At 45.2% G+C, this 14,553-nt stretch overlaps 1 protein-coding gene across 5 annotated transcripts in view; it reads right to left on the reverse strand.

Moving 5' to 3' along the window:
• Positions 1-14,553, reverse strand: part of adck1 (aarF domain containing kinase 1) — a 586,674-nt gene that overhangs the window by 167,817 nt on the left and 404,304 nt on the right. For all 5 annotated transcript variants that reach the window (XM_068038603.1, XM_068038599.1, XM_068038600.1 and 2 more), the window contains one exon: positions 11,006-11,155. In XM_068038603.1, the coding sequence (XP_067894704.1) occupies positions 11,006-11,155 (150 nt within the window). The remainder of the gene's footprint in view (positions 1-11,005; positions 11,156-14,553) is intronic.

Below are 14,553 nucleotides of genomic sequence, written 5' to 3' on the forward strand. Positions count from 1 at the left end.
AAGGAGTACTGCACAGCCGGAGGTGCCGTCTTTCTACATCATCCTGAAGTTAACTGGTGTCAGTGAAGTACGTCCAGGTTAGAATGTGCTTGGAAGTTCCCAGCTTCAATTCAGAAGAGACCAGAATGAAATTGCTGTCAGTTTTACTCTCTTTTTATATGTATTTTGGCATTTAGTATGTGCTGCCTGAAGTGTGACAGACTTAAAACTTATTATATAGTTGTACTGTAATATATATTTCAAAAGGAAACTCCTCAGATATACGCATGGGTGCTATAATCTATGCAGCCTGTCTGAAAGCAAATATTTGCTGGATTTCGGCAGCATGCTAGAGCAACCTTCTCCTATGATTGAGACAGCACAGCTCACACTGCAAACCAACCTTGTTGATGATATTCATTAAAATACACGGACTATGACAGCAGGAATCCAGGAATGTTTCATAAAAATCTCATTTACCCTGAAGAGAAGTCTCTTTCGAATAACCAGTTTAGCTGTTACTGAAACAACATCAGTGAACAGCTCCTTGGCACTTGATGTTAACCTTAGCTCAGTAAGTAGAACTCTTGGCTCTGAGTCAGAAGGTCATGGGTTTGAGCCCCACTCCTGAGACTTAAGCACATAATCTTGGCTGACACTTGAGTCTTTGGATGAGACATTAAAGCAAGAGTCTGCTCTCGTAAGTGAATTTAAAAGATCCTACAGCACTTTCCAAAGAAGAGCAACTGACTCCTTCTATATCCTGGCCAAAATTTATCTGTCAACTAATAAAACAAAATAAATACATGTGGGGCTTTCCTTTGTAGATTGCCACCTTGTACCTTGCAGGTAACATACAGAAGGATCCAGTCAGAGGAGTTACAGAATGTTAGCTGCTTGCCAGCTACTAAGAGTACCTGGAGCCAGAACTCCCTATTCTTGTCTCTGATGGATACAGGTATTGGGTTGACAAATTTAGCGTCATCTGCAAACATAGAAATTGTACTTCCCATACCCAAGTCCAAGCCTTTATATATTACAAGAAAAGCAATGATCCTAACACTGACCCCTGAGGGAGCCCACTGCATACTTCTCTCCAGTCGGAGAAATATCTGTTCATCACTCCTCTGCCTGCTATCCCTTCGTACAATGTTCTATTCTGTCTTGCAATTCTGATAAATATTGTTTGCTAATGCGCCTGTGAGCATCGTGGGACATTTTTACTATGTTAAAGGAGCTGTATAAATGTACATTGTTGTTGCTGTTGACAGACTTGCCGTGCATTTCTAGAATTGTCAGTTTTATTTCAGATTTGCGGTTTCCTTCTTTGTTTTTATTCTTTGCGAGGCATTTGATGCCCTGCTTGGCTTACTGGGATTATCAGTAGATTTCCCATAAGTTATTCAGTCTCTGTCGAAGATTGTTAAGCAACAGGGAGAAGCCACAAGCTCTCAACCAGCACTTACTTATAGTTCAGTCTTCATTATTCAAGTTGCCTAAATGCATTAAAGGCGTATTTTAACATTTCCAGCCTCAAACCCCACACATTTACCGGAGTCCGAGCTGACTGACTACAGTCTTGGATTCAAACTGTCCGGCTTATTTTCTCTCTCTCAGACGACGCTGGTGGAAGCTTGTCAGGGTTCCCTCAAACCGAACTGCCCCCACCACTCTTTGCAGAAGACTTAAAGTGCCCACCCAAATGTACTGTGTAAAATTACAGAGGAGTAGGTTTACATGCAGATTTTGCCAATTTGACCTCCAGGCTACGACTGACTCTTCCCCTTCCCACGTTCTGGCTCCCTTGCGAGCTCCCGGTCAGCTTTGAGTTGGTATCCTGTGGGCCTTCCGCTTCATTCTTTTCTACAATTATAGTTTGAGCTACTGTTATACACAAGGCAGGATTGTGGAGGTGGGAATTTGGTTCAGCGTGTGGAGGTGGGAATTTGGGTCAGAGTGTGGAGGTGGGAATGTGGTTGAGAGTGTGGAGGTGGGAATTTGGTTCAAAGTGTGGAGGTGGGAATTTGGTTGAGAATGCAGAGGTCGAGATTTGGGTCAGAGTGTGGAGGTGGGAATTACGTTCAGAGTGTGGAAGTGGGAATTACGTTCAGAGTGTGGAGGTGGGAATTTGGTTCAGAGTGTGGAGGTGGGAATATGGATCAGGGTGTGGAGGTGGGAATTTGGTTCAGAGTGTGGAGGTGGGAATTTCGTTCAGAGTGTGGAGGTGGGAATTTGTTTAGGGTGTGGAGGTGGGAATTTGGCTCAGAGTGTGGAGATGGGAATATGGTTGAGAGTGTGGAGGTGGGAATTTGGTTGAGAGTGTGGAAGTGGGAATTTCGTTGAGAGTGTGGAGGTGGGAATTTGGTTCAGCGTGTGGAGGTGGGAATTTGATTCAGCGTGTGGAGGTGGGAATTTGGTTCAGTGTGTGGAGGTGGGAATTTGGTTCAGCCTGTGGAGGTGGGAATTTGGTTCAGCCTGTGGAGGTGGGAATTTGGGTCAGAGTGTGGAGGTGGGAATGTGGTTGAGAGTGTGGAGGTGGGAATTTGGGTCTGAGTGTGGAGGTGGGAATTTGGGTCAGAGTGTGGAGGTGGGAATTTGGCTGAGAGTGTGGAGGTGGGAATATGGTTCAGGGCGTGCAGGTGGGAATTTGGTTGAGAGTGTGGAAGTGGGAATTTGGTTCAGAATGTGGAGGTGGGAATTTTGTTCAGCGTATGGAGGTGGGTTTTTGGTTCAGCATGCGGAGGTGGGAATTTGGGTGATGGTGTGGAGGTGGGAATTTGGTTGAGAGCATGGAGATGGGAATTTGGTTCAGAGTGTGGTGGAGGGAATTTGGTTCAGAGTGTGGTGGAGGGAATTTGGTTCAGAGTGTGGTGGAGGGAATTTGGTTGAGAGTGTGGAAGTGGGAATTTGGTTGAGAGGGTGGACGTGGGAATTTGGTTGAGAGGGTGGACGTGGGAATTTGGTTGATGGTGTGGAGGTGGGAATTTGGTTCAGAGTGTGGAGGTGGGAATTTGGCTCAGAGTGTGGAGGTGGGATTTTGCTTCAGGGTGTGGAGGTGGGAATTTGGTTCAGCGTGTGGAGGTGGGAACTTGGTTCAGAGTGTGGAGGTGGGAATTTGGTTCAGAGTGTGAAGGTCGGAATTTGGGTCAGAGTGTGGAGGTAGGAATTTGGTTGAGAATGTGGAGATCGAGATTTGGGTCAGAGTGTGGAGGTGGGAATTTGGTTCAAAGTGTGGAGGTGGGAATTTGGTTCAAAGTGTGGAGGTGGGAATTTGGCTCAGAGTGTGGAGGTGGGAATTTGGTTCAAAGTGTGGAGATGGGAATATGGTTGAGAGTGTGGAGGTGGGAATTTCGTTGAGAGCGTGGAGGTGGGAATTTGGTTGAGAATGTGGAGGTCGAGATTTGGGTCAGAGAGTGGAGATGGGAAATTGGCTCAGAGTGTGGAGGTGGGAATTACGTTCAGAGTGTGGAAGTGGGAATTACGTTCAGCGTGTGGAGGTGGGAATTTGATTTAGCGTGTGGAGGTGGGAATATGGTTCAGAGTGTGGAGGTGGGAATTTAATTCAGCGTGTGCAGGTGGGAATTTGGGTCAGCGTGTGCAGGTGGCAATTTGGGTCAGAGTGTGGAGGTGGGAATTTGGTTGAGAGTGTGGAGGTGGGAATTTGGTTCAGTGTGTGGAGGTGGGAATTTGGTTCAGCCTGTGGAGGTGGGAATTTGGTTCAGCCTGTGGAGGTGGGAATTTGGGTCAGAGTGTGGAGGTGGGAATTTGGGTCAGAGTGTGGAGGTGGGAATGTGGATGAGAGTGTGGAGGTGGGAATTTGGGTCTGAGTGTGGAGGTGGGAATTTGGGTCTGAGTGTGGAGGTGGGAATTTGGGTCAGAGTATGGAGGTGGGAATTTGGGTCAGAGTGTGAAGGTGGGAATTTGGTTGAGAGTGTGGAGGTGGGAATATGGTTCAGGGTGTGCAGGTGGGAATTTGGTTGAGAGTGTGGAAGTGGGAATTTGGTTCAGAGTGTGGAGGTGGGAATTTGGCTCAGCGTATGGAGGTGGGTTTTTGGTTCAGCATGTGGAGGTGGGAATTTGGGTGATGGTGTGGAGATGGGAATTTGGTTCAGAGTGTGATGGAGGGAATTTGGTTCAGAGTGTGGAAGTGGGAATTTGGTTGAGAGTGTGGACGTGGGAATTTGGTTGATGGTGTGGAGGTGGGAATTTGGTTCAGAGTGTGGAGGTGGGAATATGGTTCAGAGTGTGGAGGTGGGAATTTGGGTCAGAGTGTGGAGGTGGGAATTTGGTTGATGGTGTGGAGGTGGGAATTTGGTTGAGAGTGTGGAGATGGGAATTTGGTTCAGAGTGTGGTGGAGGGAATTTGGTTCAGAGTGTGGAGGTGGGAATTTGGTTGAGAGTGTGGTGGTGGGAATTTGGTTGAGAGTGTGGTGGTGGAATTTGGTTGAGAGTGTGGAGGTGGGAATTTGGTTCAGAGTGTGGTAGTGGGAATTTGGTTGAGAGTGTGGTGGTGGGAATTTGGTTCAGAGTGTGGTGGTGGAATTTGGTTGAGAGTGTGGAGGTGGGAATTTGGTTCAGAGTGTGGTGGTGGGAATTTGGTTCAGAGTGTGGTGGTGGAATTTGGTTGAGAGTGTGGAGGTGGGAATTTGGTTCAGAGTGTGGTCGTGGGAATTTGGTTCAGAGTATGGAGCTGCCACTTTTTGGTTCACGAGCCACCTCTAATGCCCATGTGATGCCAGCACCACATCCTTCTCAAGAGTTCAAACACTCCCTGTTCACAAATACAAGCCTCTCAGCACCAGCGATGGCAACTCTGTCCCACTGCTTGATCAGCTAAGTTTATCTCCAGTCTCTCACAACTGTTGCCCATTAGCACTCATGGCTCCCCGCTGTGTTCACCATCGCTGCTCCCGAACATGTCCCAGACCCTCCCTTTGCCTCCAGATTGAAAATATAAAACTGCTGCTCCAATAATTGAAAATGAGGTCAGCAATCTGTTAATTGGAGACGTGTGGGTTGCTGGCTTCCCCTCACCCCACCCTCCCTTTGAAAATCGTACTGCGTTCCGGAGGCATCGGCATCCAGTGACGCCATCCGAGATCGCGATTGTCAGAACGCGCCTGCACCCAACTTCAAGGGCTTTTGAAAATCCAGCCCAGGTTGCTATGCCCTCGAACACACTGGCTGAAAGAGTGGTGGAATCAGATTCCATAGGAACTTTTTAAAGGCAATTGGGCATGTACTTGAAGAGAACTAATTTGCAGGGTTATGGGGTGAAAGCTGGAATGTGGGATTAAATTGGACAGCTCCTTCTAAGGGATTGCATAGACACAATAGGCTAAATGATCTTCTGTGTTGTAACATTTTATGATTCTAAAATTGAGAGTGGAACATTTTGTCAAATCTACAGCCTCCACCTGAAATATTAACTTGCCTTCTTCACTTCAGATACTGATAGACACACAGGGAAATCCTGATGATAATTTCCAAAGCCAGTCAAACACCCTCACAGAGAACTCCTGGTAACACTCAGACAGGTAGGCAGCCACTGACTACTGTAAAACGAGCCTTTGGTAATCCCTAAAGCCAAGAATATAGCAAATATTTTTCAGGAAATCTCCAACAATCCCTGAAAGCCAAGTGGTTATTAGATATCTTATTGGGGGTTGCTGATCCCCTATACCTAAACCAGACAGACACCAAATACCTTCAAATGAATCAGAGAATTTCCTCAGTAAAGTCTGACAGTCATGAAGCAATTGAAATAGAAGCTCGGGTCCAGTTATAATCATAAGCAGGATGCCAATTTAACACAGTGTCGGGTGCAGTCGATCCCACAATAACACAGTGCCTCAGTCACAGAATTCAATCTGCAGTGACAGCTGAACAGCAGACAATCCCACCGGAGAGAGGAGATGGTTTGCAATGCAGAAAAACAGTTGAGGCAAACATTTCAGAATCACATTCCGGATCAGACGTGTAACCTGTCACGATAGCTGGAGTTCTGAGACTGTCACAGCAACACAAACCTTCTCCGCTAAAATGAAAGTTGTCTCAAGTTAATAGGCTTTTCCGGGAACATTTTTTTCCTTCAGGGCAGCAGGTCTCAGGGTTTGAGATTGAAAGTAATACATTTCTTGTCTCCAATTTCCTGCAAAAAGTGCCCGCTCAACTTAAATGGTCACATTTGTTCCAAGCTTACTAATGGGCACAGAAATAATGTGCAATTGTGTATATACTCATGGTTCGTCAAAGGATATGCTATGTGCCTTATCTTTAGAATCATACAGTAAAGGCTGCCATTCAGCCCATCGTACCTATGCTGACCCTTTGAAAGAGCTATCCTTTATGTGTTGTTTGTGTTACTGTTTTCATTGTCAGGATGTCTCAGCTCATCTGCTGCTGAAAACCCCATTCACGTCTTTGTTACCTATAGATTTGACTATTCCAATGTACTCCTGACTGCTCACAATCTACCCTGCCTAAATTTGAGGTCATCCAAAATTCTACTGCCCCATCCTTAATCATAAGATTACAAGAAGTAGGAGCAGGAGTAGGCCATTCAGCCCCTCAAGCCTGCTCTGCAATTCAATAAGACCATGGCTGATCTGATTGTGGCCTTAACACCACTTTCCTGCCTTCCCCCCATAACCCTTGACTCCCTTGTAGATCAAAAATTCATCTGAGTCTTGAACATATCCAATGACCCAGCCTCCACTGCTCTCTGGGGAAGAGAATTCCAAAGATTAACAACCCTCTGAGAGAAGAAATTCCTCCTCAGCTCTATCTTATTTTGAAATGGTGTCCCCTAGTCTTAGATTCCCCCACGAGGGGAACCATCCTCTCAGCATCTACCCTGTCAAGCTCCCTCTTACATATAAGTTTCCTAACTTGCACCAAGTCCCATTCACCTATCGCCCCTGTGCTCGCTTGACCTACATTGGCTCCCAATCAAGAAACTCCTCGATTTTAAAATTCTCACCCCTCCCTATCTCTGTAATCTCCTCCAGACCCACAAGCCTCCGAAATATCTGCGCTCATCTAATTCATGCCTCTTCAGCATCCCCAATTTTAATCACTCCACCATTGGTGGCCATGCTTTCAGGTGTCGAGGCCCTAAGCTCTGGAATTCCTCCTTAAACCTCTCTGCTTTTCTCCCTCTCCTTCTTCCTTGAAAAGGCTCCTTAAAACCTACCCCTTGACCAAGATTTTGGCCATCTGCCCTAATATTGCCTTATGTGGCTCGGTGTCAAATTTTTCTTTATAATGCTCCTGTGAAGCATCTTAGGGTGTTTTATTACATTAAAGTCGCTATATAAATATAAGTTGTTGGTGGATGTGGGCATCACTGCATCTCCTTCTCAATGGTCTCAGACCTAACCCCCCTCACCCACTAGTCCACTATGTTAATTGTGAATTAATTTTACTTAAATGGATACAGGTGGTGGGCATTAACTGGGGATTCACTTGTGCCTTTATAAAAAGGAACAGACTGAAACTGTGTTTGTTGGGTGAGGAGGTGCATGTTTATAATGTGTATCTATGTAAATAAATGCTTATAAACGTATATAAAGATTGGCTCCAGTTCCATCCTTCACCACCTAGCTTTCTAGAATATAACACCCTACGCATGCAGCGCTTTCTCCACTACTTATAGTGCTGGTCATGCCATTGCCTGCCCCTAAAGCCCAACATCTATCTCCCATTGCCTCCAGCTTCTTGACACTCCAGTCCCAGTGTTTCCAAACCTCACACCACACTGTTGCCATTCCTCTGCCCAAACCCCCACTCCCCTACCCCCAGAAACTTCTCATCCCAAAGCCCTTCACAAGAGCATTATCAAACAAAATTTGACACCAAGCTATGTAAGGAGATATTGGGACAAGTGACCAAAACCTTGGTCAAAGATTTGGATTTTAAGAAGTGATATTAAGAAGAGAGAAGTGGAGAGGTTTAGAGAGGGAATTACAGATCTTAGGGCCCAGGCAGCTGAAGGCATGGCCACCAATGATGACGCGATGGAAATTGATGATGCAACAGGTCAGAGTTGGAGAGATCAGGAGAGGTGAGGCCATAGAGTGATTTGAAAACAAGGATGAGCATTTTAAAATCAAGGCGCCGCTGGACCAGGAGCCAATGTAGGTGAATGGGACATGGTGCGAGTTAGGATATGGGTGATAGAGTTTCGTAGGAGCTGAAGTTTACCGAGGGAGGGAGGCCGGCCCCACGAATTGTCGAGTCTGGAGGAGGTAACAAAGACATTTAATAAAGCATCGTCTAGCGAGAGCTGGTGAGGAGATAACTGGCCCTGTCCAATTCGGATGGTGCCGAGAGAGGAAAAACAACAAAGGAATTCAAAAGAACTGAAATCCATCAAATCCATTGCATCCCCTGTCTATTGTACTTCCATAAATAGCTCTTGCTGCAGCAGGTCTGTCAGCAACTGAAAGGAGGATGAAACCTCAACAACCAATATGTTGACGGATCTGCTGTGTATTCCCAGCATTTATTACCTGTCACAGGATTATAGTGGGGCTTTTATTTTACTTGTTCTGAGACAAGCAACTGCCCCAAACTTTGTAGACCATCAGTCATGACAGTAGACAGATAATCTAATGACAGCAAAGGGAAGCCCATGTAAACTAAACTTATAGCAGAAAGCACCATAGTTACTTGCCAAAGCTGCATCTGTCCTGGCCATTTAACTGCCAGGAGCAGACTTGACTGGAACAGAATGCTCAGGCAGACACAACACTTTTTTTTTTTGCTATTCAGGCAATTTTAAATGTCATTCAAAGCTACAGGACTATGGTGGCATCTGTAACCTCGCTTCAGAATCCAATCTGTACTTTTGAGCCTCACTCTGTCAAATAGATATTGGCAATTTGCTCAATTGAGAGTTCTACTTGGAGCACTCATCTTCCTGTTTATTTTTGCTCTTTCCCTGCCCATGCTCCTCGTTGTTGCCTTTCACTATTCCACTCTGTTCCTCTGTTTGTCTTTGCAACTTATGTATGGGGCCACCATGTGCCATTGTGTGTAGTGTATGTAATCTCGTTCTTGTGTTAAAATCTCTCCATGGCTTCGCCCTTCCCTATCTCTGTAACGTCATTCAGCCCGACAACTTCCCCATCCCCTTACCCCTGAGATCTCTGCGTTTCTGCCATTGTGGCCTCTTGTGCATCAAGGACCATTGGTGGCCCTTCCTTCAGCTGTCTGTAATTCCCTCCCTAAAACTCCCGCAACTCACTCTCTCCTCCTTTTGGATGTTTCGTAACTGAAATAACTCTTCTCTTTGGCCAAGCTTTTGGTCACATGGCTTTATATCTCTTTCTGTTGTTTGTTGTCAAAGGTGCTACATAAATTCAAGCTGTTGTTACACTGCTTTTACCAGTGCGTGGGTTCCAAAGGCAACCCCTTTGACCTCGCTGCAGAGCAAGGGCAATGAGTAAGAAAGGGTAGATCAAAACAGGGTGAAATACGGTGGGACTCTTTATGCCCTGGGCCGCTTCGGTTATCGTGAAGGCCTGTAAGGAATCCTAGAAATACTCAGCAGACGGAGCTCTGATGGTAGAGCAGGTGCAGGAAGATGTGCCATCTGAAATATCTCAACTGCTTTACTGACGGACAAAGGCTGCAGCAAAATGAAGTCCCCTGTCATCTTGGTTTCCTTGCCATTGGATCAAGGTGTCATTCTTTTAAGATACATGTGGAAGCTGGTGTGCAATGGTTTCTCCATGTTAAAAAATGTCATGCACAGGCCTCTTCCTTTTCGAGCACATCCTCCAAGCCCTTCGGCGACCAGAAAATGGCAACGGGAGCATGACTGTGTTATCTGGAAGCCTCTAGATATGATCAGGCATGGGGGCGGCAGTTACAAGAAAAGAACAAGCCATGACCCGAGCTAATAATACATGACCAGACATACCACATGACAACAAATGCCCTACATACCATAAAGCTGTAGATTCCAAATTGGCCTCATTAGCCATCTTCAGACTCATGGAAGAAAATCATCCTCACTTGTGAGGCATAGCCAATAATACCAGTGTGTATATTGTATGTAGTGCTCTGTTTCAGATGCTGCTTAAAGAATAAATATTGCCGGGGAAACTAAGAACGCCCCTGTACTTCTTCATAATAGTACTACGGGATCATTCATCTCCACCTGAGAGGGAAGACAGGGCCTTGGTTTAACTTCTGAAAGATGGCACTTCCAGTAGTGCAGCACTTCCTCGACTGGCTGAGATTAAGGGCTCAAGTGTCTGGAGTGGGAAATGAACCCATGACCATCTGACTCAGAGGCAAAAATGCTATCCACTGAGCTAAAGCAGACACCTAGTATGAATAACACCAATGTTAGAAGAACTTAAAGCCCTTCATACAATAAACCATTCATGAAGATCAGTGACTGCTGTGACATATGTAAACCTGGTAGCCATCTTGCAGCAGCAACACCTCACAAACAGCAATGAGATTGATAACCAGTTACTCTGTTTGGTTTGTTTGCTGGTCAAGAATGTTGACCAGGGCAGCAGAGGACCTCCCTGCTCTTCTCTTAAACAATGTCAGGACCACCTGAACAGTTGGACACAACCTCAGTTTAACATTCCATCCAAAGGTCACCTTGCACATCTAACGACAACGTGCATTTGTGTAGCACCTTTAATATAGAAAAACGTCTCAAGGTGCTTCACAAGAGCATTATCAAAAATAAGTTTGACACAGAGCCACATAAGGAGATATTAGAACAGATGACCAAACTTTTGGTCAATGAGGTAGGTTTTAAGGAGTGTGTTAAAGGAGGAGAGAGAGGAAGAGGTTTAGGAAGGGAATTCCAGAGCTTAGGGCCTAAGCAGCTGAAAGCACAGCCGCATGGTGGGGCAATCAAAATTGGGGGTGCACAATATCCTGGATTATGCACTCAAATTCTCAGGTAGGCCTTGGGCCTACAACCTTCCGACATAGCCCCATCTCACTTGGAAACACAGATTTGAACTGAATGTCAAACTAAGGAAGAGCCCACCTGATATAATCCGTGGTCCAGCAACACGATTTCACCCTTATTGGTTTGAGGGGACTTTCTCACCAGCACGTTGCCTGGGTGCGGGTCACAATGCACAAAGCCATTTACAAAGATCATTTCACTGTACAGCTTCCCCAGATTTCGAGAGATCTGCAATACAAAAAAATGTAATGCGAAATGTAGCATTAGATTTATTTATTTTTGTCAATATTTTAGCACTGGGTCAAATGCCTTCCTTCTCTTGCTTGATTGTCATCCCAGTAGCGTTTCCTGGAATAGGCAGAGGCATGAATGACAGACTCCCAGGATTTGGAGGGTCCGTGCGGAACTGTAATCCAACCAGAAGCCTTCGGAAGAAAAGGGAAGGAGTGTAAAAAGAACAATGTTGTAACCGCTACTACTGCATTAGTTGAAGAGCTAGTTCTGTCCTCCCCATTATTAGCAATGGCGCACTTTAAGTATGTTGAACATTTCCAGAATAGTAGGCACGCTAGGAAACTGAAAGAACGATGAATATTGGAAAATAAGGGTTACCAACTCTGGTTCAACATATCCCTGAAGCTTTCATCACATGAGCTCTTGCTTCCAACCTCCCCACCCAAACATCCTTTCCTATCCATTTCTAATATTTTTAAAACAAATAAATGAAGGTGTTCCAAGACTGAAAAAAAAACTTTTTAATGCCCCTGTAATTTTTCTCCTGAGTTTGTTCACAGCAGTATGCTGGAGATTAAATTTCAATTCTTGGAGACTCCAAGGCAATCGTGCAGTGTCGGTAACCCTACTTGAAAATGATAGTGGGCCTGATTTTAACTCTGTGCAAGTGGATTGGTTTTGAATGAATTAAAATCTCGCCCAATGAGTTTGCAAAGCGAGCCTGTTTGCAACGACACCCAAGTCGACTTTGCCGTTATCAGCTCCATCACCACAAAGCAGTACATCAGCAGAAACACGAATTAAAAGGCAGCACTGCCATTGAGCAGGCCCCTCACTTAGGCAATGTCATGGCCAGATTTCACGCATGTTCTCCGTTCAGAATCAGCACTTTTCACTCTTCATTTGAGTCTACAATTAAACACTAACCTCAACATATGCCTTTGAGCATTAGAAAATAAGAAGGGATAGGAGGGGGGAAGCAGGAAGTTAATGATTTCCTTAGGAGCTGTCCAGTATTCCATCAGTACAGTTGTGTCCAGGAAACTTGGCTTCATGACTTGCAGGGAGGTGATAGCTGTCATAGCTTGTGGACAAGCTATGTCATTCTACATTATATTAAGAATGGGTTCTGACCATAAAGAACTCTTTCTTTAAAAATCTATAGTTGTAAAGAATTGCAGTAACTGTTAAATAGGAGCATTTGGGTCTAAATTTATCGTCTCTTCACCCAGTTTATGGGTCGAAAACGGGCACAACAAAAACCAATTTAGCAGTTGAAGACCTGCGCCCAATCAACATAGGAGTTTCAGCCATGGTTAAATTGGTCGGGGCCTTTTTGCAGGTGGCCCTAGTGGCCCCCTGAAATGAGTGCCGGCCTTGTTTGAATATTGAACTGAAGCTCCTGCGCCCATTTCTGACCTGGATTGTTACGCGCAAACTTCGACTGGTATTCCAGGGTGGAACGGTTGGAGACAAAGGGTTATGTGATGAAAACTTCAGAGATATGTTGGTAACCTCTTGACCGGTAGTCCTTAAAACGGCCACTCCAGATCGCCACCCAACCCAGATCTACCTGTGGGCCACGCAGGCAGGCTGTCAGGGCACCTGATCGCAGTATTACAATGAGGACAAATTGTATTCAATCCACAAACCTCTCCGATCTGGGCGTATCTTTGCTGCCCACAGAATCACGCCCGGTTTGTAGCGATAAATAATTTAAGCCCGATAGGGGTAGGAGTAAACCATCCAGCCCCTCGAGCTGGCTCCACCACTAAACAAGACCACAGTTGATCTGTACCTCAAACTCCATGAACACGCTTGTGCTCCATAGCCCTTGACACCCTTAAGAAAAATCCATCCATCTTAGTCTTCCAAGTTTTCATTGAACTCCAGTGACCCAGTTTTTGGGCAATGAGTTCCAGATTTTCCACTAACCTTGTGTGAAAAAGTGCTTTCTGATTTTACTCCTCAAGCTTCTAAATTCAAGGGATTACAACAACAACTTGCACTTAGATAGCACCTTTAATGTAGGAAAACCTCCCAAGTAGCTTCGCACAAGCAGGCTGGTATCCTGTTCCACTTTTCCATCAACATCCTAAAAAACACCTTTCCTCATTTCCTTATAGTCGTTTGACATTGTTAACCTCAACATTTAGGGACAGAATTGCACAATCTAGGGAAAGTGGGTTGAATAAATAAAACAAAAGGCAGTTTCAGACATGGCAGTAAGTGCGAGGTCCCCCCTTTAGAATATTTGTGGGTTACACTTCCTCGGTGCATCATGTTTGAATCAATTCCTGCCTACACTACATCAATACAGCGATTAACGCGCTTAAGATGAGTAAAACAGGTTGATGACATCTTCAGAATAACAGACAGGAATTTCTAAAAGCGGGCTAACCTCTGAGCTAAGAGAGCACAGAGGAAATGTAAACCCAATGGAGTCACTCAGCTGTCTACAGAATCCACCTCCCTTCAACAACAACTTATATTTAAATAGCACCTTTAACAAAATAAAACCTTTCAAGGCATGTCACAGCAGCATTATAAAACAAAATTAGACATCGAGCCCACATAAGGAGATATTAGGTCAGATGACCAGAAGGTTAAACAAACAGGTAGGTTTTAAGGAGTGCCTTAAAGGAGGAAAGTGAGATAGCGAGGCGGAATGGTGCAGGGAGGGTAATCCAGAGTTTAGAGCCAAGGCAACTGAAGGTGCAGCCACCAATGGCGCAGCAATTAAAATCAGGGATGCTCAAGAGGCCAGAATTAGATGAGCGCAGATATCGCAGAGAGTTGTGGGGCTGGAGGAGATTACAGAGGTCGGGAGGGGCAAGACAATGGAGGGGCTTGAAAACAAGGATAAGAATTTTAAAATCAAGACGTTACTTGACTTGGAGCCAATGTAGGTCAGTGACCACAGGAGTGATGGGCTAATGGGACTTGGTGCGAGTTAGGGCACAGGCAGAAGAGTTTTGGATGACCTCAGCTACACAGAGGGTACAGTATAGGAGACCAGCCAGGAATGTATTGAAATAGTCAAATCTAGAGGTAACAAAGACATGAATGAGGGAAGAAAAAGAGCAAATTCCAGAACCTTGTATCAACCTCAAGATAAGATGGTTAACGTTTCAGGTCCGTGTAACCTTTCATCAGACCTGAAATGTGAAGTCTGTTTTTTCTCCACAGATGCTGACTAACCTGTTGAGTATTTCCAGCATCTGCAATATTTGGCTTTTGTACATCTACAACCCTTTTGATGCCCTCCGTCACTTTAACAGTTTCCAATTTCCAGGCCCTAACTGTCCCCTCTTCACAATGGACGTTCAATTTCTCTACACCTCCATCCTCCAACAGGTTGGCGTCAGGACTCTCCGCTTCTTCCTTGAAGG

This window comes from Heterodontus francisci, chromosome 9 (assembly GCF_036365525.1).
Source record: "Heterodontus francisci isolate sHetFra1 chromosome 9, sHetFra1.hap1, whole genome shotgun sequence".
Taxonomy (NCBI): domain Eukaryota; kingdom Metazoa; phylum Chordata; class Chondrichthyes; order Heterodontiformes; family Heterodontidae; genus Heterodontus; species Heterodontus francisci.